The sequence below is a fragment of the Macaca mulatta genome, chromosome 1 (genome assembly GCF_049350105.2).
Source record: "Macaca mulatta isolate MMU2019108-1 chromosome 1, T2T-MMU8v2.0, whole genome shotgun sequence".
In the NCBI taxonomy this organism is placed as follows: domain Eukaryota; kingdom Metazoa; phylum Chordata; class Mammalia; order Primates; family Cercopithecidae; genus Macaca; species Macaca mulatta.
Genome location: NC_133406.1, coordinates 84,312,551 through 84,326,707, shown reverse-complemented (window position 1 = coordinate 84,326,707; position 14,157 = coordinate 84,312,551). Strand labels below are relative to the sequence as shown.

General features: G+C 46.1%; 1 protein-coding gene across 2 annotated transcripts in view; it reads right to left on the bottom strand.

The window, feature by feature from the left end:
- Window positions 1-11,942, bottom strand: part of STUM (stum, mechanosensory transduction mediator homolog) — a 60,230-nt gene extending 48,288 nt beyond the window's left edge. Inside the window, exon 1 of one of the 2 annotated variants that reach the window (XM_028831397.2) lies at window positions 11,590-11,942. In XM_028831397.2, coding sequence (XP_028687230.1) covers window positions 11,590-11,791 — 202 coding nt within the window. In that variant the 5' untranslated portion in view covers window positions 11,792-11,942. 2 annotated transcript variants of the gene reach the window in all.
- Window positions 11,943-14,157: the final 2,215 nt, after the last annotated feature.

Sequence of the window (14,157 nt, the reverse complement as noted above, 5' to 3'; positions counted from 1 at the left end):
ACCCAGGGAACCCATTTCCATTTGATCTGCTGTCAGTGCTCCCTTCTGCAGCTTGGCCTAAGAGTGACACTTCTGAAACCTATGCAACATCCCCAACCAGGGCCAGAACTTATCCATCCGAGAGAGTGACTCACTCCATCACAAACATGCCCCACATTCCAACTTGTGCCACTGGCTCTGTGCTATTCCATTTTCATTGAGAATGTTTTCTGCTTGGTGACAAGCTTCTTTTTCAAGTGAAACAGAAAATAGAAGATGACAATCTCCCAAACAATGTTCCATAGCCTGGAGGCTGCTCGCGTCTTGCCAAACAGCAACACTAATGTGAGCTTTGTCTTCTGAGATGTGGATTCCTGCACTGGCAGAACTTGGAGACAGCAACAGCAAAAGGGTTTCCAAACGATTACTATTCCCCAAGAGCACCTGGATTACAGTGTTCTTGTCTCATTAAACTTCCAAGGTTCTGGAAGAAAAGTGATCAAGTAGTGAGGTTGGAAGACAGGGCTGAGGAAGGAGCAAAAGGCTATAGATCTCCTAAAAGCCATTGAATCATATACTTTGCGTGTTTTTTTGTTTTGTTTGTTTTGAGACAGAGTCTCACTCTGTCACCCAGGCTGGAGCGCAGTGGCATGATCTCAGCTCACTGCAACCTCCACCTCCCAGGTTCAACCGATACTCCTGCCTCAGCCTCCTAAGCAGCTGGGTGCCCACCATCACGCCTGGCTAATTTTTTTTTTTTTTAGACGGAGTCTTGCTCTGTTGCCCAGACTGGAATGCAGGGGCATGATCTCGGCTCACTGCAAGCTCTGCCTCCTAGGTTCACATCATTCTCCCGCCTCAGTCTCCCTAGTAGCTGGGACTACAGGCACCCACCACCGCCCCCGGCCAATTTTTTTGTATTTTTAGTAGAGACGGGGTTTCACCGTGTTAGCTATGATGGTCTCCATCTCCTGACCTTGTGATCCACCTGCCTTGGCCTCCCAAAGTGCTGGGATTACAGGCATGAGCTATCATGTCTGGGCGGAATTATACACTTTGAAAGAGTGACTTGTGTAGTATGTAAATATATCTCAATAACGTTGTTCTGGAGGGGCAAGGATGGAACAGTGAGGAGAAGGGTCCTGATGGCAGGCACTGATGTGGTCACCAACAGGTCATGTGGCTATGCAGTTGTTCTCTGCAGTCCTCACCAGGTCTTCATCAACAGCAGTGTGTTCAGTTAACTGGACAAATATGAATTAACCCTCCAGGATAAGCCAGGCACTGTGACAGGCAGGGAGGCCCCGAAGCCAGGGTAACTGACGGTGAGATTGTGGGTTAGAGCCTTGGATGTAGTAGGTGGCCTCCTTTCTTCCCTTGTCTGTAAATTGAAGGGGTTGCAGCCATCCTAAAGTTCCTTGGCCCTTGGAAAGTTGAACCATTTTCATTGTTGAGGTTTCAGGACAGGATATTTTCCACAAACAGCAAATTGCTCTTGGCCTCAGCATCAAACTTCTCAGACAACAGAGACCAGAGCTGGACTGAGTGCTCTGATCAACAGGGGCCTCTGACCATGGCCCCTACAAATTCCAGGTTCAGGGGCTGTCCTGGCCTCATCTCATTTTATTCTTTTCAAGAAAATTTACTTCATCAATGTAATTTATGGTCTGTCATAAAATAAATGCATGATGAATCCCCGTGTCCTGCCTTTTGATTAGGAAAATATGGTCTCCTTCCCATTGCCTCCACTTTTCCCTAGGAATGTCATTTCTAGTATGTGCTCGGCCTGGGACCCAATTCTCATGGGTTCTCACTGCGAAGTTCCCATGCTGAAGACACACCTGCCACCCCACACTGCCCCAGACTGTGGGGCTTCAAGTATGCTATAAACCACCAAGTGTGTGCCTCAAGGGTATATGGTCACAGAGATTTTCAAATCCAGACCTAGAAACTAAACTATGCTCTAATTTTTATTGTAAAATAACTATAGGTAAAGTCTATGGGACATTTGTGCACATAAACACACAGGTGCACGTCCACCCACACACACAGACACACACACACACACACACACGCTCAGTCACCACTTTGATGTTCCCCACAGCCTTTTTTACCAAATTGTAAAGTTAGCCTCAGAGACACAACCCTCACACAGGCCCAGGGTTTGGGGAGTACAGTGGAGAAAGCTTCCAGTTGGTGTGTTGAACTAAGCCCTGGAGGATGTGTGCCCTTCCCCTTCAAGCCAGCACGTCACGTGTGGGAGGTTTGGTTGGGTGCCCAGTGGGAATTCCTAGGTTTCAGCTCCATGTGCTGCATGGAACTGAGATGCTGAAAAAAGGTGGAAATGCTTGTTAGTCACCCTGTCCACCCCCAGTTCCCACTCAGAGAAATACCCCAGGAATGATCCTGGGAACAAAGGGGATTTTGCTAATGATTTTTGTGTGTTGACTTTGTATCGAACGACTTAATTGTATTATATTCCAATATGTTCTAACAGTTTTCTGGTGGAGTCTGTAAGGTTTTCTATATACAGGATTATGTCATCAGCAATGACAATTTCACTTATTCATTTCCTATTTGGATGCCTTTTCTTTCCTTCTCTTGCCCAATTGCTCTGGCAAGGACTTCCATTATGTTGAATAGAAGTGGCAAAAGTGGGCATCCTTGTCTTGTTCCAGATCTTAGAGGAAAGGCTTTCAACTTTTCACGTTGAGTATAATGTTAGCTGTGGGCTTCTCATATGTGGCCTTTATTGTGTTGAGGTATGACCTTTCTATACCTAATTTGATGAGTTTTTTTAATCATAAAAGGATGTTGAATTTTGTCAAATGCTTTTTCTAAATCTAATGTAATGATCATATGGTTTTTGTCCTTTATTCTGTTAATGTGATGTATCACATTTACTGATTTGCATATGTTGAACGGTTCTTGCATCCTAGGGATAAATCTTAATCATGGTGGATGATCCTTTTAATGCATTGTGGAATTTGGTTCACCAGTATTTTGTTGAAGATTTTTGCATCTATGTTCATTACGAATATGGGCCTATAATTTTCTCTTCTTGGACATGTCAGAATGACTTTTATTAAAAAGATGAAAGATAATAAGTGTTGGTGAGGACATGGCAAAAAGGGGAACCCTTGTACACTGTTGGTGAGAATGCGAATTATAGGACAATTATGGAAAATAGTATGGAGGTGCCTCAAAAAGCTAAAAATAGAATGACCATATGACCCACAGTCCTACTTCTGGGTATTTACCCAAAAAATTTGAAATGTGTTTATTCAAGAAATGTCTGCACCCCATGTTTAGTATAGCACTACTCACAACAGTTAAGTTATGGAATCAATCTAAGTGTCCATCAGCAGATGAACGGATAAAGAAAAGGGGCTATATATGCACAATAGAGTATTTTCAGCCTTAAAAAAGGAAAGTCTATCACTTGCAACAACATGAATGGAATTGAAAAACATTGTGCTAAGTGAAATAAGTCAGGCACAGAAAAACAAATACTGCATGTTCTCACATATATGTGGAATCTAAAAGAATCAAAGTCATAGAAGAAGAGAGTCGAATGGTAGTTGCCAGGGACTGAGGTGGGCGAAGGAAATGGAGAGATGATGGTCAAAAGGTACAAAATCACAGGAGAAGTAAGATTTTTTTCCCTTTTTTGAGTTCTATTGCACAGTGCGATAAATATAGTTAATAATAGAGTATCATACATTTCAAAGTTGCTAAGGGAGTAAACTTCAAATTTCTCACCACAAAATCTGTTAAGTATTTGAGATGATGGATACATTAACTAGCTTGATGTAATTATTCCACATTGTATTCATAAATTATAGCATCACTTTGTACCCCACAAATTTATACAATTAGAAATTGTCAATTTACAAATTTAAAAGCGCAAAGGGGATTTTGCTAATATTAACTGGTAACAATAACCTTTTCTGACTGTGGAGTGCTTTACAGTTAACGGGGCATAATGACTTTGTGAGATGCCCAAGTAGAGATTATTATTTTCATTTTATAAGTGAGAAAACTGAGGTTCAGAGAGGCTAAGTGACCTGCTCAAGGTTCCATGCTACTGAGGAGCCAGAATTAGGTCTGACGCCTCCTGGCTTCTAGTTGACCTCCCTTTTCATGATGCTTTGTGGCATCATGAACCTAATGTTGAACTCGAAACGGCATTTGATTTAGACCATCCAGGTCATTCTGTTCAGTCTGTTGCTCATCTCCCAGATGGCCAAGTTTGCCAGGAAAGCATTGCCTCACCACTGCAGACTGGATGAGATGGGCCCCAATGGCCCATCCTTTCCTCCATTAAAGCACACACTACTGTCTGTATTCATTAGCATCTGCCTTCCCGTTAGACTGTCAGCTCCTTGGCAGGGACCACATCTTCTTTGTCTTTGTGCCTCAGCTCTGATCATAGACCTGGCACACAGTAGGAGCATGTTAAGAGTGAAATGCTGCTGAAGGCACTCAGAAGCAAGCCCTCCTCTGCTTAGCAAGCTATCTAACCTTCATTGAGACACAAACTTCCACCGTATCATCTGTTAACTGACCACTCCCATGACAGCTGGGTCCCTTGCCATTTCTCAGAAGAAATTCAGATGCTGTTAATACATCCACTTGAAATTACCCTTGAAATGGGACAGGTCCAAATTGAGATGTGCTATGAGTGTAAAATGTACACCGGATTTGAAAACTTAGTATGCAAAAAAGAAAATACATCTTATGAATAATGTTTATATTGATTATATGTTGGTAATATTTTTAATATATTAGGTTAAATGAAACATATTGTTAAAGTTAACTTCATCTATTCCTTTTTACTTTTTATGACATAGGTATGTACTAGAAAAATTTTAAATTCCCTATGTGACTTATATTATATTTCTATTGGAAAGTTCTGGCTTAGGTCCTTACAGGTCATAATAAAGACTCAAGCTTTTACTCTGAGTGACATGGGAGCCATTAGAAAGTTTTGAGCTCAAAAGTGACACAGTCTGACTCACTCATATTTAAAAAGTAGCACTCTGGTTGCCATGTTGCGGACAGACTGTAAGGGACATGAGTACAGACAAGGAGACCATGTAGGAAGCTACTGCAATAATACAGAAGAACATGGAGGCTTGAACCAGAGAGTGGTAAGAAGTGGTCAGATACTGATCAGGCTTGGAAAGCAGACCAAGAGGACTTCCTAACAGATTGGGCATGGGGTTAAAAAAAAAAAAAAAAAAAGAGTTGAATCTCAGTTTTTGGCCAGAGCCACTGGGAGTCCTCCATTTGCTGAGATGGGGAAAGAGGAGGGAGAAGCAGGTCTGGGAAAGAAGACCAGGAGTTTGGTTTTGGATGTGTTATGCCTAGGATGCCTTTTAGTTTCCAAGTGGAGACAATGAGAAGGCAGTTGGATATATAACTCGGGAGTTCAGGGAAGAGGCCTGAGCTAGGGGTCAAAACTGGGGAGTCATCATCATAAAAATGCAATTGAAAGCCCAGAGACTGGGCAAGATCACTGTGAGAGTGAATACAGGCAGAAAAGAGAAGATCCAGGTCAAGAAGACCAAGCGCCCTGGGGAGCCCTAAAGTTTAGAGGTTGTCAAGAGAGGCAAAGGAAACAGAAAAAGAGCCTTGAGGTAAAAAGAAAACTAGGAGGGAGTGGTGCTGTAGAAGCCAAGTAAAGAAAGCATTTCAGGAGGAGGTAGTGAACCCCTTTGGCCGGCACGGCTGATAGGTCCAGGAAGAGGAAGACAGAGAACTGGACACTGGATTTAGCAACCTGGAGGAGACTGGCAACCCTGACAAGTGCAGTGTAAGTGAGTGATGGAGGCAAAAACATGATTAAAGTGAGTTCACAAGAAATGAGAGAGAAGGGATTGGAGACAACAAATACAGACAGTTCTTTCAGGGAATTTTGCTGTGAAAGGGAGAAAAGAAATGGGCACAGGTCAGAGGGGATATTGGATCAGGAGAGGCTATTTTTAAAAGGTAGACAAATTCAGCATGGATGTGTGCTGCTGGGAATGAGCCAATAGACAGAAAAATTGATGATGCCAGAAAGACTGGGAATTCTGGTGCTTCCCCAGTCTCCAAAGAGTACACTTATATTGCTTTTTCATGTTTTATCAACTTTAGACATCACCTATCCACTTTCTGCTGTAATACGTACAAGCCAGCTTGCTTATATCACCCCTCATTGCACTTTTACTCTTGTTCCCACATTATTTCAGCAGATCACTATCATCTCACTGTCCCAACACATCAACTATTTCAGTTCGTCTATTGGTCACCTTGGTGCCTTTTATTTCTTGATATATTAACTACAGACAGCATCTCTTGACTCCCATTTTGTATGATTAGGGTATTCATGCCTCTACCCTACCATCTGCTGTAAGTCAGCTTTGCATATGTCATGCTGGGACAATAACAAGACCCACAACCACAAAATCTCAGCAACTCAGGCTTATTTCTGATTCACATGCCATGCCATGGCCTGCTTCTGATGTGTTGTTTATTCTGGGAACTAGCTGAAGGGCATCCCCCATCTGAGACCTGCTATTTTCATGAGAGAGGGAAAAGAACAATGGCAGAACCTCACACCGCCTCTTAACGTGTCTGTTCCGCATGGAATATGTCATTTCCACTCACATTCAATTGGCCAAAGCGAGTCACGTGGCCAAACCAGATTATCAGTGGACAGGGGAGGAAATATTCTCCTACAAGGGCAGGCAAGCCATATGGCATCAGGTGGGGGTGTGAAATCCTCTTTCAGGGAGAACAGTGAATAATTGGGAACAACAATTTAATCTATCACAATTCCTCTTCTCTCTTCTTCTACTCTCCAACTTCTTTTATATTGTCAAGCCAGAAACTCTTTACATACTTCTTTATAGCTATTCTTAAGTAGTCTTTCAGTGCTTTGTTGTTGATTTTAGAAAGCCACTAAGCAGCATTACATTATGACTAAGCAAATATTCTTTACTGCAGAGCCAAAGAGTTCATATCATGCACCACTGTTTCAATGACAGACCCTATGTGCTTAGAGCCTTTCTTACACTCCACCACATGCTCAAAATCAGGCCACATTTTGGACTGCTTCATATTTGGGCTATCCCTTTCATAAGAAATATTTTGTTTTTCCAGAAGTTTCCAATTATGTTTCTTTTTTCTTGTTGATAGAAGAAAATTTGCCTTCTACATCATATCCCTAATATCCTCCAAATTTCTTCCATTTATTGTTTGGACTCTTTTTTTCCTTTTTGAAGCCTGCTGTCCTTCTGACCTGATTGGGCAAACTGCCTCATTTTTGAATCTTAATGCTTTTGCATGGCTCTTTGTCTTTACTACAATTACTAATTGCCTTCTGTTTTGTTTGGGTGGTTTTTTTGGCTTGATTTCTGCTTTTCATTACAAACTTAATTTTTTGCAGTGTCCTAATAATACTCTCTACTTTCTAGAATGTCCTTCTCTCATGTCACCTTCAGAGACCTCTTTCCTTCCACTCTAATGAAAAGTAACTACTCTCTGGTTCTGCTGAATAATTTCATCCTGGGGTTGCTTTTCATGGCTACTCTGTATAGGATCCTCTGTTTCCTGAATCTCATATCTCCTTTCTCGGTTTACTCCCTTACTTTGTTGAAAAACCTCTTCAGGAACTTCCTTCCAAAGGTTTAGTAGGCTGTAAACTTCCTTGGTCCTTGCATCCTCAGGCCTACTTCCCTTTTATATTGAATAAAGGCTTTGGACCAGATGTTCTCTAATGCCTATTCCAGGAGTATAATTCTAGTCTATATGTATTTGTAGATAACATACTCTTTCAAGAAGACATTTAAAACAGTTGCTGCTCCCAAGGAATTTAAGATCTACTTAGATAGACAAAGAATAAAGTCTCAAAACAGCAACAAAAAAATCTATGATACAAAAGATGTCGGGAGGTGGGACATGATTAATCATCAGTTTGAGACTTGGGTCTAGAGGAAAGAGAGAGAGAAGAAGCAAAGCCAGCCTGCGGTGCTCTTATTTAGCAAGCAAGACTTTAGCAGCATCAAAGGTAGGCAGTGTGTTAGGAATAGATTGTTCCTATCTGATGTCCTGAGTCCAGTGGAGTGGTTAAAGGTCAATGAAGGTCCTTCTCCCTTTGACTTTCCCTGTCACTGAGATATCAACATTTTCGTTTCACCAAATCAAGATAGATATAATTTTTAAATACAAAAGTATAACAATACCCTTGACCACTGGACAAACTCTCTGGCCATTTGGGGGCGTAACAATGAACTTTCATTACAAGTATGAATAATTGTGTATATACTTATAAACACCCTAGTTGTTGGAACATGAAAGTACCAACGGTGGTCTTTATTAGTAGAGTTTCACTGAGTAGGACTAAAGGTGACTCTCTTTACTATGTCCATTTGTAAAAACTGTTTTTCATTGTTCCAGTGAGGAGTTGGAGTGATTATAAATCACTTCTCCTTTCCAGCCACTCCCTAAGAGAGGGTACATCCCACTCATGATATGAGTGTTATCCGAGAGCACTGTTGCTTGGGTGGAGAAGGCACTGGGGAATTTTAAGGATGGGGCTTCTCCGTGGCAGGTCCTGAAGACTGAGTGGACATGAGACACCTACATCAGAGGGAAAAAAAATAAACAAGCCTTCATTCAGCAAAGACGGCCCTCTCATCCAATCTGCAATCAAAGAGAGTACTTGCAGGGAAGGAAGTTTCCAGAAAAAAAGAAGAGATCTTTGGGCCAGTGGTCTCAGCAATTTCCAGAATGGGAGTTTAGTGTGATGGCAAGTGCTTAGGCCATGTGATAGATCTTCTCAGCAAGGTCTAACCTAACACTACTCCCTCAGGGAGGCTTTCTCTGAGCCCCCTTCCTTCACACCCAGGAAGAATTAATTTCTGCTACAACACTCTGTTCCTGCTGCCATCCTAGCACTTATCAAATTCAGACAAAGTTGGCATCAATTTTCCTCAACAGTCTATGACATCCTGACTGATTTATTCATCATCACAACCCCAGTCAATGCCTGGCATGTGGTAGGTGCCTGTGTTGGTCAAATGAATGAGTGAATTGAAAGAAGCTGCATTTCATCAAAGGGCAGAATCAGCCATGAATATTCAGTTGTCCCAGGAGCTTCAGACTAGCCAGGAGGCCTTGGAGAAGTGGATCTGGGCCAAGTGGTGGATTTCCAAGAGCTGGGGCCATTTAAACCATTCCTGGGAGAGGAGAGCAATAAAACCACCTGCAAGATTGGTCTGAGCTGCTTTGTTGCCTGGGACTCCACTGCAGGTGGAGAGGGGAGCAGAGAGATCAAAAGCACTCAAGGAGCCTTTGCTTCTGAGTAGTCCAGAGGGCAGTGCTGCCCCTGCTGCAGCGACCCCCACCCAGAGATGGGACCAGTGCTCAGCTCTGCAGAAGAGCAAGACGGACCCACCATCCCTGGAGAGCTTCCTATGCACAAGACACTGGGCTTTAGGTAATCACGTTTCATCCTCTCCGTAACGCCAAGAGATAGGTGTGCCTGACTTACAGATGAGAACCACCATTAAGGATCATTCTGTGTGGAGAGGAGCTGGAGCCTGTGCACCCAGGAAACTGTACAATAGCAACCAAAGCAAAATGAAAAAAAAAAAAAAAGCCAGGATTATGTCACTGAAAATTCAGAAATCTGTGCACCTAAAGCTCACCTGTTTTATTACTTTTGTGGTTTGCATGTCTTCCCTTTATTTTCTCCTGGTTTCTTATAATGGTTTGTTTTGTTTGTTTGTTTGTTTGTTTCACAAAAATCCCATAGGATTCTGATCTCACAAAGGGAAAAGCTGGATCCCCAGGGCAAAGAGTCAGGGGTCAGCGGAATGGACGATGCCCTGCAGCCGATGCTGTCAATGCAGCAGGGCTAAGCCTAGGAAAGGCACCTAGTGAGGGGAGACACAGGAGGGCACACCTAGGTGCATGGGTGGGCAGCTGCTGTCTCTTGGGGCTGGTCTCCCACAAGGTGGTTTCCTCGTGCAGCAGTGACTTAGTGCAGCCCCTCTCACCTGGCACCAATGCATTTGTTTCCTCAAAAGACCATAGGGTGGCATTTACCTCACCACTTAAAAAAAAAAAAAAAAAGGTGAATCAAGATGCATGCTGGCTCAGGAGGATCTTCATATCCGCCAGAGGGAGGGGCAGGCAGTCTCTTTTTACTCCAGCAGGTGGGAATTTCTGATAAAACTAAATTAACATCAGCTTGCCTCCTTGCAGTATCTAAATGTGCAAAGAGAGCTGATCTGATGACACCAGCCAGGGGGACAGGCTGCTGGAAGCATCCCAGGAGACAGAAGCCCAACTAAAGACCACCTAACTTACTGCTCAGATAGGCTGCTCTGGCGGAGCAGCCCTTTGGGGTAGAAAGACAAGGAAGCTCGGAGGGGAAAGTGAACGGGTCCTGCGTGGGTGGCTGTGGCCTTGGCTATCACCGCAGCAGAGGCCCCTGCTGAGCAGGCTAAGAGCGAGCAGACCGTGAGAAAGGCCAAAGTCAAACTGAAAAACCCTTTCAGCTGGCCTCTGCTCTTGGGAACTTGGAGCCATACGCTGGCAACGGGCTCAGCGACAGGGGCACGCTTTCTCCCGGAGAGGGCACTAGGGCGCCTGCCTCTTCGGGCGGGCATGGGAGAGAGGGGGGCACCTCCCAGCACGTAGGAGCAGCCAGTGCCAAGCTGGAGGAGGGGAGGGGCGTGCAGGCAGAGACTTGGAGGTGGAGTTAAGGGAGGGAGGGTCAGGAAAACTTCTCATTCCCTGCCTCCGTTCACCCTCCCGCACCATCTCTGTAAGGGGCCTCCGCTTTAAAACATGGGACATAGATGCCACCAGAACCCCTGCCGGCTGCCAGAGTCCTGCACAGAATTACATCGGCGCACTCTCTACTTCTCAGGAACGGAAGGGATCCGGGGGAGCTATGGGTTCATCTCTGGCCACGTGCATCCAAACTAATAAAATCATCCCCCATCCCCCTGGAGCCGTGCGGGGTGCTCGCGGAAGTGCAGGCACCCCTGATTGAGGCGAAGGAGACTCTGGCTAGAGTTCTCGTCCCCACACGGTCCGCATCCCGCGAATCAGAGGGGTCTGCGGGTGTCTCTAGCCCAGTTTGTCCCCTTTCCCCTGCTCAGCTGACTTCGACGCCCGGGAGTTTGATCCTTGCCACCGAAGCCCAAGATCTCCTTCTGCCTCAACCCCATTCCTTTCGGAGAAATGGGCTCGCGGACCGATGCGCGCGACGGAGAGGAGCGGCAATCGGGACGCCCGGACTGGAGCCCTTCCCCGAAGCCGGCAGAGCCATTCCGGCCGCCGCCTCGGGCTCCAACATTGGCCGCACAGTTTCCGCTCTTTGGGGCCCCGCCTGCGGGTCGGAGACCCCAGAGCAGCCTCTCCCCTCTAGGGTGCCCACTCCACGAGCTTCTGCCATCTGCCAAGGGACGCCGGGAGCCGGCGGGCGCGCGTGGTCGCAGCACTGGAGCGCGCAGCATCTCCAGGAGGTCTCCGGCAGCGCCCGTCTCTCCCCCTACGCCCTCCCGCTGCGGGGTCGAGGTCGCAAGGGTCGCGACCGCCGTGTCTTACCCAGTCCCGGCACGAAAGTGTTGAGGAAGAGGCAGATGACGGCTACGGGGAAGGGCATGTAGGGGATGGCGGCGCGCAGGGGGCCCTTCTTCTCGCGGACCTGCACCACTACTCCGCTGGACGAGGACGCCCCCCGGGGGTCCGCCGCCGCCACCGCTGCCGCCGCCGCCGCCGTCTCGGCGTCTTTGTGCGAGGGCTCCATGGTCTGGTGTGCTCTCAAGCAGCCGGGCAGCACGGCCGGAGCTGGCGCCCAGCGCACGGGAGCAGGAAACGGCCGGCTGCGGGCTCCGGGCTCAGCCCCGAACTCAGGCGGCCGCAGTGCTCCGTGCGCCGCGCGGCTCGCGGAGACTCCCGCCCTCCGGCGTCCCCACACGCCCGGTGGAGGGGCGGGGAGGGCGGCGCGACACCCTGTGACAGCGCTCTGACGCCCCTCCTCGCCAGGCCCCTTCCCCGTCCCCTCCCCCCAACCAAAACCACCACTCACAAGGAATGGAAAATCAGGGCGAAAGGAAGGCAGTGGAAGAGAACCGCAAGTGGAGCTGGTTGCCCAGGTGCTGGAAGGGGTGGACACACCTCGCACCTCCAGGTGAACGGGGAACCTTGACCACGAAGCCCTGCGAACTGGGAGTGTGTGCTTGGCTGACACTGTCGGGAAAGCCTCAAGGCGGAGTCCCCTAATCTAGAGCATGCCTTTGGCCAGGGACATGGGGACAAGGGATCGCGAGGCGCCTAACACCTAGTCGGCCTTCAGTGCGTTGTGATTTAAATGATTTTGTTTGGGGTGAGCGCAGTGGCTCCCACCTGTATTCCCAGCACTTTGGGAAGCCAAGGTGGGAGAATTGTTTGTGCCCAGGAGTTCAAAACCAGCCTGGGCAATGTAGCGAGACCCCCCCAGCTCTATTTGGTTTAAAATTTTTTTCACTTAAAAAAAAAAATGAGTGAATTTGTTTCAAGTGTCAGAGAAAAAGCAATCCTGGGATCGGATCGATAATAGAGGAAACAGATTTTCAAACACCAGGCCAGGTCTCCGCAAGACTGGTTAAAAATGGGACACTTCCCTACACACACGCACCAAAAGCAGAAAGAAATGCGCCTGTTGCAGGCATGTTGGGAAGCGTTCACCATCCCCTGAACTATGCTGGAGGAAACCTGGGCCTTTTGTGAACCTGACGTGGTGATTAAAGAGCCAGTGAGGACACAGCGCCGTCTGGCGTTAATGGGGCAGCTGGTAGAAGCAACAGCCGGCAGCTTGAGGTCCTGTATTGAATTCGATTTTCTGAATAAGGCTGCCTTTGCCTCCGCACCTGGGAAAAGTAAACGGATGAAAGTTACCGCCTCTAACGTTAGGGAGGGGTTCAAGGCTTCAGAATTATCCAGACAACCAGCATATCGTCTGAATAATTGGAAGGGTGCAATATCCTCCCTTCAGGAATAATAGTGATTGACTCTATTATTATAAACAACCCAGGGTCTCAGAAAAGCCTAAAAGAACAAGGGTTATTGTATAAGTCTCTGAATAAAATAATTTTAAAAGCAAATGACCAGGGGTTAGTGATGATACTGGTGGACACACACATGCATGTGTACACAGACACAGACACATACACACACACACAAGAGTCATTAGCTTAGGTTTGGCAGTCAGAAGAACAGGGTTAAATTTTTAGTCTTTGTTCAGCCACTAATTACCTGTATGGCTTAGAAGAACTCGCTTAGCCTTTTCCGGCCTGGAGTTACTGTGTTTATTAAAATCAAAGCAAGATTCCATTTAATACACACTTATTGAAGGCCTAGTAAGACTCAGATTCCAGGGAGAGAGAAATGAGTAAAATCCAGGCTCTGCCTTCAAGAATCTAAGAAATGAGCCGAGAGATACTAACAACTACAAAGACAGACTTACAGAGACAGTGAGGAATGTTGCAGCTGGGATGTGTCGGAGGTGCTGCGACAACATGGACCTATCTGTGAAGCCAGCTAGCGTGGGGGAGGCCTCAGGGAGGTGTCCCAAAGAAGGCGATACTCAAAGGGACTTGAGCAATGACTACAGTTAACTATTTGCAGATTTGTTTTATTTTCAACAAACACTTATTTATCCAAGCACTCTCTGCCAGGCATCATTCTAAACCCTTTACACATTTTAACTCTTTTAATCCTTACCATAACTGTACAAAGTATTATTTATTACTCCATTTTACAGATGGGGAAATTGAAGCACAGAGAAGTTAAACAGGCTGCTACCCACTAATCCGTGGTAGAGCTGGCAGCTGAATGCAGGCAATCTGGCTCCAGAATCAATTCTATATAACCATTATTTTATTCAGAGACCTAGAAAATAACCCACCTTCTGTGAATATTCTTTTGCAGAGCACTTGAACTGTCTTAGGGCCAGTCAATCATTCCTCCTGAAGAAAAAGGATTTCAGGGAAGTCAGTGGATTTGCATCCCCCAGTTTTCCAGATGATTTGCTGAATATCTTGGATGTCAGGAAGACATCCAGGCAGAGCAACAAAATGTACAAAGGCATGGGAGCCCAGGCAAGTAGGGATGATTCCAGGAATTGCAGTGTGG